This window comes from Gorilla gorilla, chromosome 19 (assembly GCF_029281585.2).
Source record: "Gorilla gorilla gorilla isolate KB3781 chromosome 19, NHGRI_mGorGor1-v2.1_pri, whole genome shotgun sequence".
Taxonomy (NCBI): domain Eukaryota; kingdom Metazoa; phylum Chordata; class Mammalia; order Primates; family Hominidae; genus Gorilla; species Gorilla gorilla.
The window spans coordinates 56,051,588-56,066,605 of NC_073243.2; the positions used below are offsets into that span (position 1 = coordinate 56,051,588).

General features: G+C 39.2%; 1 protein-coding gene across 3 annotated transcripts in view; it reads left to right on the plus strand.

The window, feature by feature from the left end:
• Positions 1 to 15,018, plus strand: part of ARL15 (ARF like GTPase 15) — a 431,607-nt gene that overhangs the window by 135,423 nt on the left and 281,166 nt on the right. For all 3 annotated transcript variants that reach the window (XM_004058862.5, XM_019013617.4, XM_055367889.2), the window contains exon 2: positions 5,333 to 5,477. In XM_004058862.5, coding sequence (XP_004058910.2) covers positions 5,333 to 5,477 — 145 coding nt within the window. The remainder of the gene's footprint in view (positions 1 to 5,332; positions 5,478 to 15,018) is intronic.

Below are 15,018 nucleotides of genomic sequence, written 5' to 3' on the forward strand. Positions count from 1 at the left end.
TTTCCTCAAATACAGCACTAGAAGTTTGTGGGTACACAGAATGGGGGAACATCCTGTGTCCTGACATAATATAGTAGATACACTGGGTTCTTTTAAAAAAGACCAAGTCATAACTGGTCCCGTGTGAGAAGGCCTGTGAGCTGAAGCAGTCTAGGCAATGGAGACCATGACCTTGGTTGGCCCCCCAAGAGGGTATACTTATATTCAGACTGGCTCTGTTCTCTATTTGCTGCTACCAGGGGAGTGGGGACAGGTTGTGTGTGTTTAGTGTCTTGGGCTGAACTGGGATAGAATGGAGCATGTGGAGGCTGCTGTGGGCTGTTGGAAGTACCACAGTCTGGGCTGTATATTGGGTGGCCAGGCCCTTGTCTAAGGAAGCTAACTGTCACTTAAGATACCTTGGAAAAATGAAAATCGCAATGAGCAGTTATTTACCTGTATGGCGCCTTTCTTAGTAGCATGATGTATTGCACCCAGGCCTCATAACATCCTCCTGAAGAAAGGAAGCGGCAGAGAGTGTTAAAACGTTACTGGTTAATCATGGGGAAACTGAAGCATGGATAGGTTTATGAGGCTTGAACAGAGTTACACAATGCCTTAGTGTCTGGCCTGGGAATGAGGCCTGAGTTTGCCGCTCGCTGTCAGGACTGCCGACAGCATTGTGTTTCGCATTGTACAACAGTGAAAAGGGCTTACTCTTAACAATGCAAGAGCTGCTGTAGGAGACACACACAATGAACTTTGGTACAGTATAGTCTAGAGGCCAAAATGAGTAATTTTAAGTAAATTGACTATAGGATCCAAAGCTTCATTAAGTTTTAAAACAAAAAACAAATGAAAACTCTTTACAGTTTTTAGGAACTGACTCAGAAAACATGACCATTCCTTCCCCATTGGAAGTAGCATACTGTTAAAAGTTTTATCTTGTTGACTCAAAATCTGACATTATTCCTGTTACCCATAGGATGATTTATTCAGTCATTTCAAATACATGTTGATTTATAAGAGTCTGTGATTTATGTCAAAGATTTTGCCTTATAATAACTATCAATCTAGCCATTAAGTTCCAAAGAACCTTATTTCCACAGCCTGTGGTTTTGTGGGGAGGCTTTTGTTTTATTCAGTTTTGGTTTGGGTTCTTGTAGAACAGCTGGAACTATAGAGCCTGGACTTTGAGAAAGAGCTTGGGGAGACGGAGGGGGAGATGTCATGTTGGATGTCCTTATGACATTCGGTTATATGATTGAAACCATGGGACTGGAGATGATATCACTGGTGAGAATATAAAAAGGGAAGAGAGACCAGGCTCAGTGGCTCACGCGTGTAATCTCAGCACTTTGGGCAGCCGGGGTGGGTGGATCACCTGAGCTCAGGAGATGGAGACCAGCCTGAGCAACACGGTGAAACCCCATCTCTACAAAGATAAAAAAATTAGCTGGGTGCGGTGGTGCACACCTGTAATCCCAGCTACTTGGGAGGCTGAGGTGGGAGGATTGCTTGAGCCTGGGATTTGGAGGTTGCAGTGAGTGGAGATTGCACCACTGCACTCCAGCCTGAGTGACAGAGACAGACTGTCTTAAAAAAAAAAAAGAGAGAAAAAGAAAGAGAAGAGAAGGCTGGGCATGGTGGCTCACACCTGTAATCCCAGCACTTTGGGAGGCTGAGGTGGGTGGATCACCTGAAGTCGAGAGTTCAAGACCAGCCTGGCCAACATGGTGAAACCCCGTCTCTACTAAAAATACAAAAATTAGCCGGGTGTGGTGGCACATACCTGTAATCCCAGCTACTCAGGAAGCCGAGGCACGAGAATCACTTGAACCCAGGAGGTGGAGGTTGCTGTGAGCCGAGATTGTGCCATTGCACTCCAGCACAGGCAACAAGAGTGAAACTCTGTCTGAAAAAAAAAAAAAAAAAAAAAGAAAGAAGAGAAAAGACAGTGAAGTAGAATATCACTGCTATCATTGCAAAATCATCTTTTATGTCAGAAGTGGCTTAGGTGACCTAGAATAAACAGGTAAAATAGATATTAATGGAGTTGGCTACAAAGTTTTTATACTCTGGATTTTAAAAAGAACATGAAGATGAAATTCTGGAGTGTTTGGCAAAAATATGAGTGATAACGACATGAATAATTTAAACAGGATGCTCTAGCAATCATTCACATACAGTTTCATTTGATATTTAAGGTTTATGATAGTTTGGGCCAGGGTAGTCAGGCCAGCCCTCCTCCAGGAGATAGTCCAGAGGAATTCTGGCAAGGAGCTGAGTGAGAATGAAGGCCTCTATAGGGCAGGAATGGGATCTCTCCTCCTTGAACCCCAAACAAGACCAAAGCAGCCCAGTAAAAGAAACTGTGTGACTAGTTTTGTTGTCTGTCCTAATTGAATGTGGAAGACCACTTCTAAGTCTGAACAGCTGCTAGCCATGGCATCTTTGAGGGAACAGATACATACACAAATAAACCTATCTCTGAGAAAAACTCTCATTCTGAGTCTGGGAGACAGACTTTATAAAAAAGCTTGTTAAAGTCAGACAGTATCAGCCAGCCTTCATATGAATCCACGAAGTGATGTGTTGGCGTTTAGAATGCTGTTAGTAGTTATGGTCATTAATCTTGTGGGAGAGGGTGTGCTGGAACTGAAGGAAGGTCAGAGAAGAACATCTCATAGGATGAAGACAGACTGAAATAAGTAGGACTCCTCAGGCTTGAAAAGACTGAGAGGAAATACAATTAGCATGAATAAACCCATGAAGAATATGGGTCATAGAATTGTTTACCAGAAGCAGGCAGAACCTCTTGAGAACGGAGGAAAAGTGAATTTAGGACAAAAAGAAGCTCTAATTTACCAAGAAAGTTGATCCTGTACACCAAAACCACTCTTTTGGGAACTAGGCTAACTAATGGCATTGAAGCGAAGTGAAAAAGTCAATGGTTTCTTATTTTGACAGTATTTTCTTGAAGTGTGGAGGGCCCAGAGAACATAGATTAAGCATCCTGTTAGTCTATGTTTTCTTTTTTCTTTGCTTAGGTAAAATTTAAGTGTCGTTCATTCTTCATTCAACAATTATCTGCTGAGGGTAGATTCTATGCCATGTTCTCTGCTAGACACTGGGGGTACTGAGATGAAGGGGGACAGACATGGTTCTCACAGGCTGGTGATGAATAAGAAACTGCACTTGTCTGTGTAATGAATTTACAAAAGCCCAGTAGAGCTGGACGTGAATTGCTAACACAATCTTAGGATTGGAGCAGACTGCCCTGAGGACGGGATGATTAAGTTGAGACCTAAAAATGATGAGGTGTTGGCTAAGTCCAGAATTGGGGGAAGAAGGAACAGCATATTAGATGCCTCAGTTGAGGTAAGAGAGGGCATGGCTGGAGGATGTAGGGGAGTGAAGGCAATGAGGCTGGTGAGCTTGGCTGGAGCAGATCATGGAGTGTGGGGTAGACCATGGTAAGGGTTTGGGCTCGAGAGCTGGGCAAAGTCACTGGGGTGGCTTAAGCACGTATGGTCAGATTTCTCTTTATAAGCAATCCAGTCACTGCAGTGTGGAGAATAGGGGGCACAAGAGCACATATACTGGAACTACTGTGAGGATATTGATGTTCAGGTGATGATGGCCTGGGCTGGACAGAAGTGGACAGATCCTAGAGCTACTTCAGAGGTCATATGAACTAGATTTGTTGATTAGATGTGAGAAATCGGGGAGAGAGATAATCAAGTTTGATTTATGAGAGTATGACAGCCAATTAGTACTCAGATTTTATCTGAGTGAGATGAATCAACACAGGCTTTTTTATAGGTCTCTTCTCTCGTAATCTCCAGATGATCCAAAAGTGAGTGGATCTGCCTTCTTTCCTCCCTGTCTCCCCCTTTCCCTCTTTCTCTCATGAATCATTCAGGGTCTAAATGTTTCAGGCTCTATAAGCTGGCACATAGTTGGCCCCTATGGATATGGGATAAGTAGAAAGATCAAAAGCTGCACAAATGATACCCTGTCTCCCAAATCCTCTTGTTTTTCTTTCTTTCTTTCTTTTCTTTTTTTTTTTTCTTCTGAGATGGAGTCTCGCTCTTATTGCCCAGGCTGGAGTGCAATGGTGTGACCTTGGCTCACTGCAACCTCTGCCACCCAGATTCAAGTGATTCTCCTGCCTCAGTCCCCTGAGTAGCTGGAATTACGGGTGCCTGCCACCATGCCTGGCTAATTTCTTTTTGTATTTTTAGTACAGACTGGGTTTCACCACATTGGCCAGACTGGTCCCAAGTGCTGGGATTACAGGCATGAGCCACTGTGCCTGGCCCAGATCCCCTTGTCTTTAACTCTTGCAGAGCAAACAGGTTTGTGCAGTGCACAAACTATACTACGGTTCATAGTACCCTGGTTGATTGACCTGAAACAGAATTTAGCAAAGGCCAGAAAGGTAGTGGTATGTATAGAGACCCTATTTAATGATTTTAAAAATCTTTGTATTTTGAAATAATATCAGTGGTAAGACCAGAACAAGGAGTTTTCCTCTATTCTCTTTACTCAGCGTCACTAGTCATTAACATTTTGCCATGTTGGCTTTATCACTCTCCTCACCAGATAAAGATGGAGCTGGAGATTTAGATTTTTCTGAGCCAGTTAATTGTGGACATCAAGACCCTTCACCTCTAAATACTTAGAAGTATTATAAATAATTAGAATATTTTCTCAGAACAATGATTTTTCTTACATAACCACAGTACATTGATTAAATTCAGGAAATTTAACCTTATACAGTACTCTTATCTAATATGCAGTCTATATTCAGTGTTCACTTATTGTCTCAATAATGTCATTTATGGCTTTTTTTTTCCCCTCTTGATCTAGGATCTAGTCCAAGATATATTGCATTTTATTATTATGTCTTTTTAGTTTTCTTTAACATGGAACAGTTCCTCAGTCTTTCTTTGACTTTTAAGACATTGATATTTTGGAGGAGAACAGGCCAGTTGCCTTATGGAATACTCCTTAGATTGGCTTTATCTGGTTTCCTCATGCTTAGATTCAGATTGTGTGGTTTTGGCAGGAAAGCTGTGGGATGATGTCATGCTTTTTGCAGTGCACCTGCCATAGCAGGAAGGGAGCCATGAAGTAGAAAAACATTTCATAACTAAGAATGTTAACTTTGATCACTTGGCTAGAGTGGTGTCTCCAGGTTTCACTGTTCTAAAGTTACTGTTTTCTTCCTTATAGGTAATACTTTATTCAATTACTTCTGAATACTTACTCAGTCATTTTAAATGTGACTATGGTTTATTTCCACACTGTCATTTAAAGGAACATTTTTTTCCCCTTCTTTTGGCAGTGTTTTAGAGCACTTTGCTGCAAGGGACCACCACCTGCACGACCAGAATATGACCTGGTTTGCATAGGCCTCACAGGCTCTGGCAAAACCAGTCTGTTGTCCAAACTCTGCAGTGAAAGCCCCGATAACGTCGTGTCGACCACAGGTGGGTACTGTGCTCGGGTTCTGTCCCTTCTTCTTTCTCATCCCAAGATGTCCTAGTTTCCTGTGCAATTTATCCCCTCCCTTCTACTTATAGTTTAATGCTTTAATCAGTTTATTTTAATTTTAAACACTATCTCTTTTTCAAAAAAGATTTGAAATGAATTTAATAGCATTAAATTGCTGTATCCTGTATCCCTCTAGCAGGTCATTTCAGTGGCACTGAATAAATGAAGCTTGGGAAAATATTAATACAAATGAATCCTGAAATCTGGAACTCTGATATATGACAAAATGGATTCATCTTGGGCCCATAGAGTACTTTCCTTCCTTGAAGTGTCACTCCAGCCTATGTTTTGTGGCCACACACTCCCTGAATAGTAAACTGATGTAGTCTGAATCTTCTTTCCTTGTCATTTTTCACCTGGAGGAAAGTCAGTGCAAGAGATCATGCATCAGCCTTCCCCTATTGCTTCCTGATGGAGCCAAGCAAAGTCAGTCTAGGGCAGTGGTTCTCAATCAGGGGAGATTATGCCTCTGAGGGGGACATTTTGGAGACATTTGTGGGGAGGGGTATTACTGGCTTCTGGTGGATAGAGGCCAGTGGTGCTACTAAACATCCTTCAATGTACAGGGCAGCCCCCACAGCAAAGAGTTATCAGGCCCAAAATGTTTTCAGTGTCAAGTTATTAGTGAGAAATCCTGGCTAGGGTTTTTCTTCACTTCCCAAATGTGTCCTCTTTCTCTTCTGACAATGCAGAAGGAAAGAAGAGTATAAGTTAGAGGAAATAATGGAAGAACAGCTGTAAGAGATAGAGAACAGAGCTGCTGTGCAGACAGAGCTGAGAAGGAAGGAGAAGCGTGAGATGTTTTCTGGAAAGTTGAAAAGATTGTTCATCAGCCAGCTTATTTTGAGCACCTACTATGTGCTAGGTCCAGTGTTAGACATGAGATAAGCAATGATTTCAGCATTCCAGGAGTCTCAGTATACTGGCTGCATAAACATTAAGTTCATATCCAGAAATAGATGGGGCATGGAAGGAAGGGGCATGACAGTGTTGCCTGGACCTGGGGAAGGGAAGGATGCATGATGTGGTTAGCTACATTAGATTTGAGGTTGATAAGTAGGTCTGGTACAAGAAACAAGGTGAGGGGGTGGAAAAGAAAGAGGACTTAGGAGCAGAGGGGCAGTGTGAAGGTAAGGAGTGACAAACAGATTGGCAACTCCTAGAAACTGCATTTGTGTGTGGCTGCAGTGTATGTTTAATAGAGTGCCAGGAGACAAATTGTATTCAGTGGTGGCTGAATCTTAGCAGACCTTTCATACTGTGCTCAGGAGTTTGGGCTTTTCGTGTAGATAGTGCAGAGACATCAGAGTATTTTAAGCAAGGAAACTACGTGATCAGATGTCCATTTGAGAAGAATCAAGCTGGCCATGATGTGGAGGCTAAATTGTGAGTAGCGCAGTTGGAGGCGGAGGCAGAAGATTACTGTGATGGTGCAACTGAGATGATGAAGGCCTTGGCTGAGGCAGTTACAGGGGGAAGAAGAGGAAGGAATAGGTAGGATACATATTTGAGAGCTAGAATTGACAAAGCCTAGTGTAGTTGGGTTTGGAGGGTGAGAGTGAGAAAGCCATGGCTGTCTCAATTCCTGGCTTAGGTGATGGTTGGATGATGGAATTATTAACTAGGATTTCCTACAAAAAGTAGAAAGGATATTGTTGATCAAGAACCTTACTTTAGTTCAGGTCAGCTTTTGCCGGCAAGTAAGTTTTAAAAAAGTGCAGGTTTTGAGAGCTTTTCAGATTTTAGAATTGAGATAAGAAACTGTGGAGCTGTTAAAGGGTTAGAGACATTGCTTGATTTTAGGATGAGGGAAAGGATAAGGGGATCGTAATGAGTAGAGACCCCAGAGAAGATTAGCAGAGCTCATGTGTAGCCTCTTTGCAGGAAGCTGTTTCTGACTACCTTCTTTTCTCCTTGGACAGAACTGAGTACTCCCTCCTCTCCCCACTGGGCGTTGTCCGTATTTCTCCCAGTTAGTGCCTGTAGCACTGCTTTGTGTACGTGCCCATCTCCCCATCTTGGGTTGGAATCTCTTAAGGGCAGATAGAGCATCGTATGTGGTATTGTATATCCAGAGTCTGTCACAAGGTTTAGGCATGGATACAGATGTCTGTTAATAAGCAAATGAAAGTAAATTGAATCTATATAGTCTTCTGTTAGCCTTATAACAGCCCTTATATGACAGGTAGGAATCTTTTTCCATATTCTGTTTCTAAATTACCTGAAGATCAAAGGTATGGTGACATGGCTATTGTTACATAGCTAGAGATAGGATGCCAGTTCAGGTGTTCAAGTGAAGTTTAGTGGTATCCAAGGTTTAGGATTTCTGGTGGAAGTATGTACTTTATTGGTTGTTTATAAAACTGTGACTATCTTTTGAGTAATGTGCAATGAAGTTATATAAACTTTATTAGCTTAAGTCTTTTCAATCAAAATAGCTTCTAAAATATGTGTAAGAGTAACACAAAGTATGCTTTTCTTCACTTATCAGAGTTATCTTCTAGCACTATTGCTAGAGGAGCAGTTTTGAATAATAGTGTAAAAGATTATCTGTATATAATTTTCTTACTTGTAAGTTATGTTTTGTATTTGTTGTTATGAAATTTTTTAATAATACGTTTTACCAGAATTGTGCACTAGTCTATTTTCTGATGAATTAGTTGTTAGGTTGGCTAATTTTTTGGATATCAAGCTTCTTTGAGTTGTCATTGTTCTGAACCTGGCATAATGTCTTTTTGGAGGCCTCTTTGGAGGAGGCTGCCATCAAGAAGTTTACACCCAGGTTAGGAAGATAAGTTGTGTATTGATAAAAACAGTTCACATATATTGCTTATTTAATATACTCCAGGCTCTGTGCTAAGACAGAATGTGATATGTGTTATATTAATGGTGTAAATATGAAAGTTAAAAGAGGAGAGTGATCATTTCTAATCTGGAGGGTCAAAGAAAGCTCATAGTTAAGGTTACATTTGAGTAGGGTCTCATATGATGGGTAAGATCTAAGCAGAGAGGAATGGGGTGAGGAGAGTTAGGGATAGAAAGCATAGGTATATTCAGAGAAAGATTAGTGGTCTTACTGGGTTAAGGCACAGCATGCAGAGAGTTAGGGGATGTCGGGCTCTAAGGCTAGAGACTAGAGAAGCTGTTGGGGGAGACCTGTTAGATGTAGAAGTGATCCAGCAGGGACAATACTTGTGGGGATGTTACTGCTACTGTAAAAGTGACAGTTATGCTGGGTATTCAAGAGGAAAGGAAGATAAAACAATCAAATATGAGTCAAGTTTATAGCTTTATGTTTTGGTGAATTGTTAAAAAAAAAAGTAGGGAGAATGTGACAGAGAGTTTTAAGATAAAAATAATGAGTTTAGTTTGGGGCATGCTGATTTTGAGGTTTGATATGACATCCAACAGTGATCCAAATGCTAAAAGCCAAGCAGACTAGAGAGATTTTGGAGATAGAGAGAGAGATTTGAGAGACAACTCAGTCATAGATTTGGATGAGATTGTCCAGGGGTAATGGGTAGAAAGCGGGAAGAAAGGTGCTAAGCACCAATTATATTTTGTGAATTCATTCCACATTCATTGAATGTCTGTTATGTGACTGCCACTGATTTAAGGACTGAGGATATATCAGTTAACAAAATATACAAACAACCCTGCTCTTTGGAGCTTACATTACAGCATCTGCTTTTGATAAGGAATACAGGTCAGACAGTTCTATATAATATCCTTTAAGTCAAATATGGGCAAGAAATCAAAAGAACCAGTCAAATAAGGTAAACATAAGTGTAAAGTCTGAGAAGGGCCATTGGATGTGGTGACAATGTGGTAGTTAATAACTAATGGTAGAAACAGTTTCAATAGAGTATTGAGGTGGAAACCAACCTGAGAATTGAGGGGATGAAGAGCAAGCAAAGGAATTGAGGGGTAGACCATAGTTTTCACTCTTTAACTCTTTGGAATATAGACAGTTCTTTCAAGAAGGTGGACAGAAACAGAGAAAATAGTGCTAAGAGAATTTGTTTCTATAAGAAAAGGTCTCATGAGCATGCTAGTAGTCAGAGGTTTAGGGTGATCATCAGGGGAAAAGGCAAGACTGAATATGCTCAAGAGAGGGCAGTGAGCACAAGGAGTGGGGACTTCTTGTTCTGGTAAGATGGAATAACTGGAACTAGTTTACTCTCCCATCTGAAAGAAGAAGAACAACAACAGCAACCAGCTCATGAAATATACAAAGCAACAATTTTCAAGCCAGGAAACGCAGTTATCCCTGAGAAATGAGAAACAAATGAGATGTGCTCTGTGGTTGTCCCAGCTTAATGCCTTGAGAGTTTCCAGGCTGTGGCACAGTTCCGGAGGGAGCTGAGGTGGAGCTCAGTGAACTCCCTGCATTGAGGAGATGAAGCTATGAGCAAGGGGAGACCAAGATGGCTAATGTTCATAGAATAGAGTACCAGAGAAAAGAGTTGTACAGAGAGAGAACACTAAAGATTTTCAGAGTCTCCCTTGAGTATCCAGCAAAATATTCAATGCATGCATGTGAGGAAACTTCCCAAGGCCAGGGCAAGAACCATCTTAAAGGACTAGAGGGAACCGTGGTTGGTGTTCATACAGGGTTGAAAACTATGCCTGCAATCACCAGATGGACTGAAAAACTTATAACTGACAAGGAACTGGGTAGAGTACTTGGCAAGGTCAGCCATAAGTGGAGTACCACTCCGGACTCACCTGACAGATAATATTAGCAAGTCCCAAAACCTCAGATGGTTGTCTGGTAATGTTAATGCATCTCAGCACAAAGCTGTATAGGATTTAAAGAAAAAATATTCATCACTCAACAAGGTAAAATTCACAATGTCTGACAGTCAGTCAAAGATTATCAGGGATGGGAAGAGGCCAGAAATCATGATTCATAATGAGAATAATCATCGAATTGGAACTGACCCAGAACTGATGTAAATATTAGAAGTAGCAAAGGAGGACATTAAAACTGTTATTATCACCGTATTGTATCTGTTCATAGAGACAATCTGAGAGAGAAAAAAATGCAAAGAGCATCCAGCGAGCTATGGGACAACTTTAAACCTAAGCTAGGGTAATTTGAGTCTATGAAGGTGAGTGGAAAGGGACAGAAAAATATTTGAAGAAATAATGGCTGAAACATTGTCAAACATGAAGAAAACTCTACACCTACAGATCCAAGAAGCTCACTGAACCCCCAAAAAAAGGAACATGAGCAAGGCTGGGCACAGTGGCTCACACTTGTAATCCCAATAGTTTGAGAAGCTGAGGTGGAAGGATCACTTGAGGCCAGGAATTTGACACCAGCTTGGGCAACATAGTAAGACCCTCATCTCTACAAATAAATAAATAAATAAATTAGCTGCATGTGTTGGTGCTTGCCTGTAGTCCCAGCTACTTGTGAGGCAGAAGTAGGAGGATTGCTTGATCCCAGGAGTTTGAGGCTGCAATGAGCTGTGATCACACTGCTTTACTCCAACCTGGGTGACAGAGAGACCCCATCTCTTGTGGGGGGAAAAAAGAGAGAGAGAGAAAGAAACGTGAATATAACTATACCAAGGCACATCATAATAAAATTGTTCAAAATCGGTGATAAAGAATATGATGTTTAATTTTGTGTGTAACTGGCTGGGTCCCAGTGCCCAAATATGTAGTCAGACATTAGTCTGGATATTTCTATAAGGGTAGTTTGGGATGAACTTAATACTTAAATCTGCGGATTTTGACAGATTGTCCTCCATAATATGGTTTGGCCTCATCCAGCCAGTTGAAGGCCTGAATAGAATAAAAGACTTGCCTCCCTGGAACAAGAGGGAATTCTTCAGTAAATGGCCTTTGGACTTGAACTGTATATTGATTCTTTCCTGGGTCTCCAGCCTGCCAGCCCAAACTGTAGATTTTGGGTTTATAGCAACTGTAATTGTGTGAGCCAATTTCTTAAAGTATTTCTCTGTCTCTATTTATATATATATATAAACAAAGATATATATTTATATCTATACATGCACCTATACATACATATAAATATACATATAAACACACATCCTTTTGGTTTTTTTTTTCTCTTGAGAACAAAGTAGTACAAAGGAAATACCTTAAAAGCAGATAAAAGATGTTACATGAGTAAGAATAAAAATAAGGATGGCATCACATTTTTTCACTGGAAAAATGCAAGTAAGAAGACATTGGAGCAGCATCTGAAAGGGAAAAAACTGTCAACTAATATCCAGCAAAAGTCTCTTTTAAAAAGAAAGTAAAAATAAAGACTAGACTTTTTCAGACATACAAAATCTGAAGGAATTTATTGCTAGCAGATAAGCATTATAAGAAATGTTAAAAGAAGTCCTTGAGTCAGAAAAAAAATGATACCAGATGGAAATCTGGATCTATATAAAATGGAGACTGCCAGAAATGCAAATTATGTGGATAATTATATAAGATTTACTTCTTATTATTTAAATATCTTTAAGAGGTATGTCTTTAAACAACAATAATAACCACATATTATGGGGTTAACAACATATGTAAAAGTAAAATGCCTGAGAACAATAGCATAAAGGTCATGGGGAAAAAGGGAAGTACACTATTGGAAGATTCTTGTACTATATGTGAAGTTGTATAATAACACTTGAAGGTAGACTGATTAAAGACTTACTATAAACCCTAAAGTAACCACTAAAATAGCAAAACAAAGAATGAGAGCCAATAAAGCAACAAATGAGATGAAAATAGAATTATCAAAAATAATCCAAAAGAAGGCAGAAAAAGAAGAAAAGGGGAACAAGAATAGATGAAACAAATAGTAAACAAGTAGAAAGGTGATACAGTCAAACCTAAACATCAATAATAATATTAAATATAAATGATCTAGACTTCTTAATTAAGAGACAGAGGTTGATATAATAGATTTTTTAAAAAACCAAGACCCAACCAAATACTGACTTTAAGAATCAAACTTTAAGTATAAAGACACAAATAGATTAAATATAAAAAGGTGGAAAAAGATACATCATGCTAACACTAGTCAAAAGAAAGTTGGGGTAGCTATGTTAATATTAGACAACGTAGATTTCAGAGCAATGAATAAGGCTGGGGATAAAGAAGTTCATAATGATGAAGGGATCATTTATTCAGGAGACTGTAATAATTCTACACATTTATGTACCTAACAGAACTTAAAAATATATGAAACAAAAAAATGACAGAACTGCAAAAAGAAATGGACAAACCCACAATTACAATCAGCGACTTCAGTTTCTCTCAATACTTTATAGATCATGTGGGAAGAAAATCAGCCAGAACGTAGCAGACTTCAACAACACTAACAGCTAAATTGACCTGATTAACATTTTATAAAATACTCCACCCAACAACAGAAGACATTCTTTTCAAGTACACATAGAATATTTGCCAAATTAGGCCATAACCTGGTTTATGAAAGCAAATCTAAATAAGTTTAAGTGGCTTCAAGTTATATCCAATATGTTCTCAGACCGTGATAGAATTGCATTAAAAATCAATAACAAGAAGAAAAAAAAAATCTCAAGTATTTAGAAACTCACTTCTAAATGACCCACGAATCAAAGAAGGTAGCAAAAGAGAAATTATAAAGGATTTTGCACTGAATGACAATGCAACATATTAGAATTTGTGGTGCCTATAAAACGGGACTTTAAGAAAAGTTTATACCACTAAATGTCTATTCAGAAAAGAAGGGCCTCAAATCAATGACCTCAGCTTCCACCTTAGGGAACTAGAAGAAAAATGGATTAAACCCAAATAAGCAGAAGAAAATAAAGATCAAAGTAGAAATCAATGAAATAGAAGAGCCATAGAGAAAATTAGTAAAACCAAAAGCTAGTTCTTTGAGAAAGTCAGTAAAATTGATAAAACTCTAGCCAAACTGATCAGAAAAAATAAAAAAGACACAAATAACCAATATCAGGAATAAGAAAGGTGACATCAATATAGATTCTATAAATAGTAAGAGGTTAATAAGGGAATATCATGAACAACCTTATGCCAGTAAATCTGACAACTTAGAGAAAATGGACAATTTCCTTGAAGGACAAACCATCAAATCTCACTCAAGAAGAAATAGAAAACCTGGATAGACCTATATCTGTTTAAGAAATTGATACCTTTTCTTTCTTTTTTTAAGTCTAGTTGGTTTCACTAGTGAATCCTACCAAACATTTTAAGGAAGAAATACTGCCAATTCTTTAGTCTCTTCCAGAAAATTGAAGAGGAGGGAAAAATGCCCCAACTCCTAAGACCAGCATGAAGCTGATACCAAAACCACACAGAGACATTACAAAAAAAAAAAAAAACAAAAAAAAAACTGCATACCAATAGCCCTCATGGACACAGATACAAAAATTATAAGCAAAAATATACCAAATTAAATTCAACAATAATATTTTAATAGGATAATATGTCATGACCATGTGACATTTATTCTAGGAATGCAGAGTTGGTTGCACATTCAAAAATCAATCAGTTTAGTTCACAATATCAATAAACCAAAAGATGAAACTATGATCCTGTGAAGATATGCAAAAAACAAAAACAAAAAAAACTCAGCATCAATTTTTGACAAAAGCTCTTAACAAAGTAGGACTAGAAAGGAATTACCTCAACTGTTAAAGGGCATCTGTGAAAACCCTACAGCTGTTGTCAGAGTTAATGGAGAAAGACTGAATTGTTTCCTGATCAGATCAGGAATAAGACATGGATGTCTGTTCTCACCACATCTATTCAACATTGTGGTAGAGATTCTAGCCAGTAAATCAGGCAAGAAAAATAAATAAAATGCTTTCATTTTGTGAAAGAATAAATAAAAACGTACTTGCTGATGGCATGATTGTTAAAGTAGAAAATTTAACTGAATAGACAACTCTGCTATAAACTGGAGATGGTTGATATGAATTAGGGCTGATAGTTTTAGAGATCTGAAAAACTATCAGAAACTTAGAGGATAGCTCTGGCTATTAGTTTTAAGAATGTTGCCCATAAGAATAGAAGCAGATAGGGTGTGGTGGACAACTGTTAGCCAAATATTGAGTTCATTCAGATAGATGAACAAGCTCCCTGAAAATTGGTAGGTGGGAAGGCAGAGGTCCATATATAAGTAAACGTCATAACTCAGGTAGGATGTTATTAACAAGTGGCTATGATGAAGTGTTCTAAAAGCGTAGAAGGAAGCAAAGTTTGTGCTGAGAGGCGCTGATAAGAGAAGGAAAAGCTCTGTTTGCTAGTGTATGGAGGAAGAAAAAATGTGCAGGGAAATGCTGGAGCATGGAGAAGACTTCTTAACAAAGATGAGGTTCGATATGATTCACTGAGAAGGCTCTGTAATGATAAAGGTGACGCTGAGTTGGCCATGGGAGGCAGGAAGTAATGATGTAGGAGAAAAGGGGTAGATGCTCGGTGTTTGGACCTGTGTGTTCGTTATAG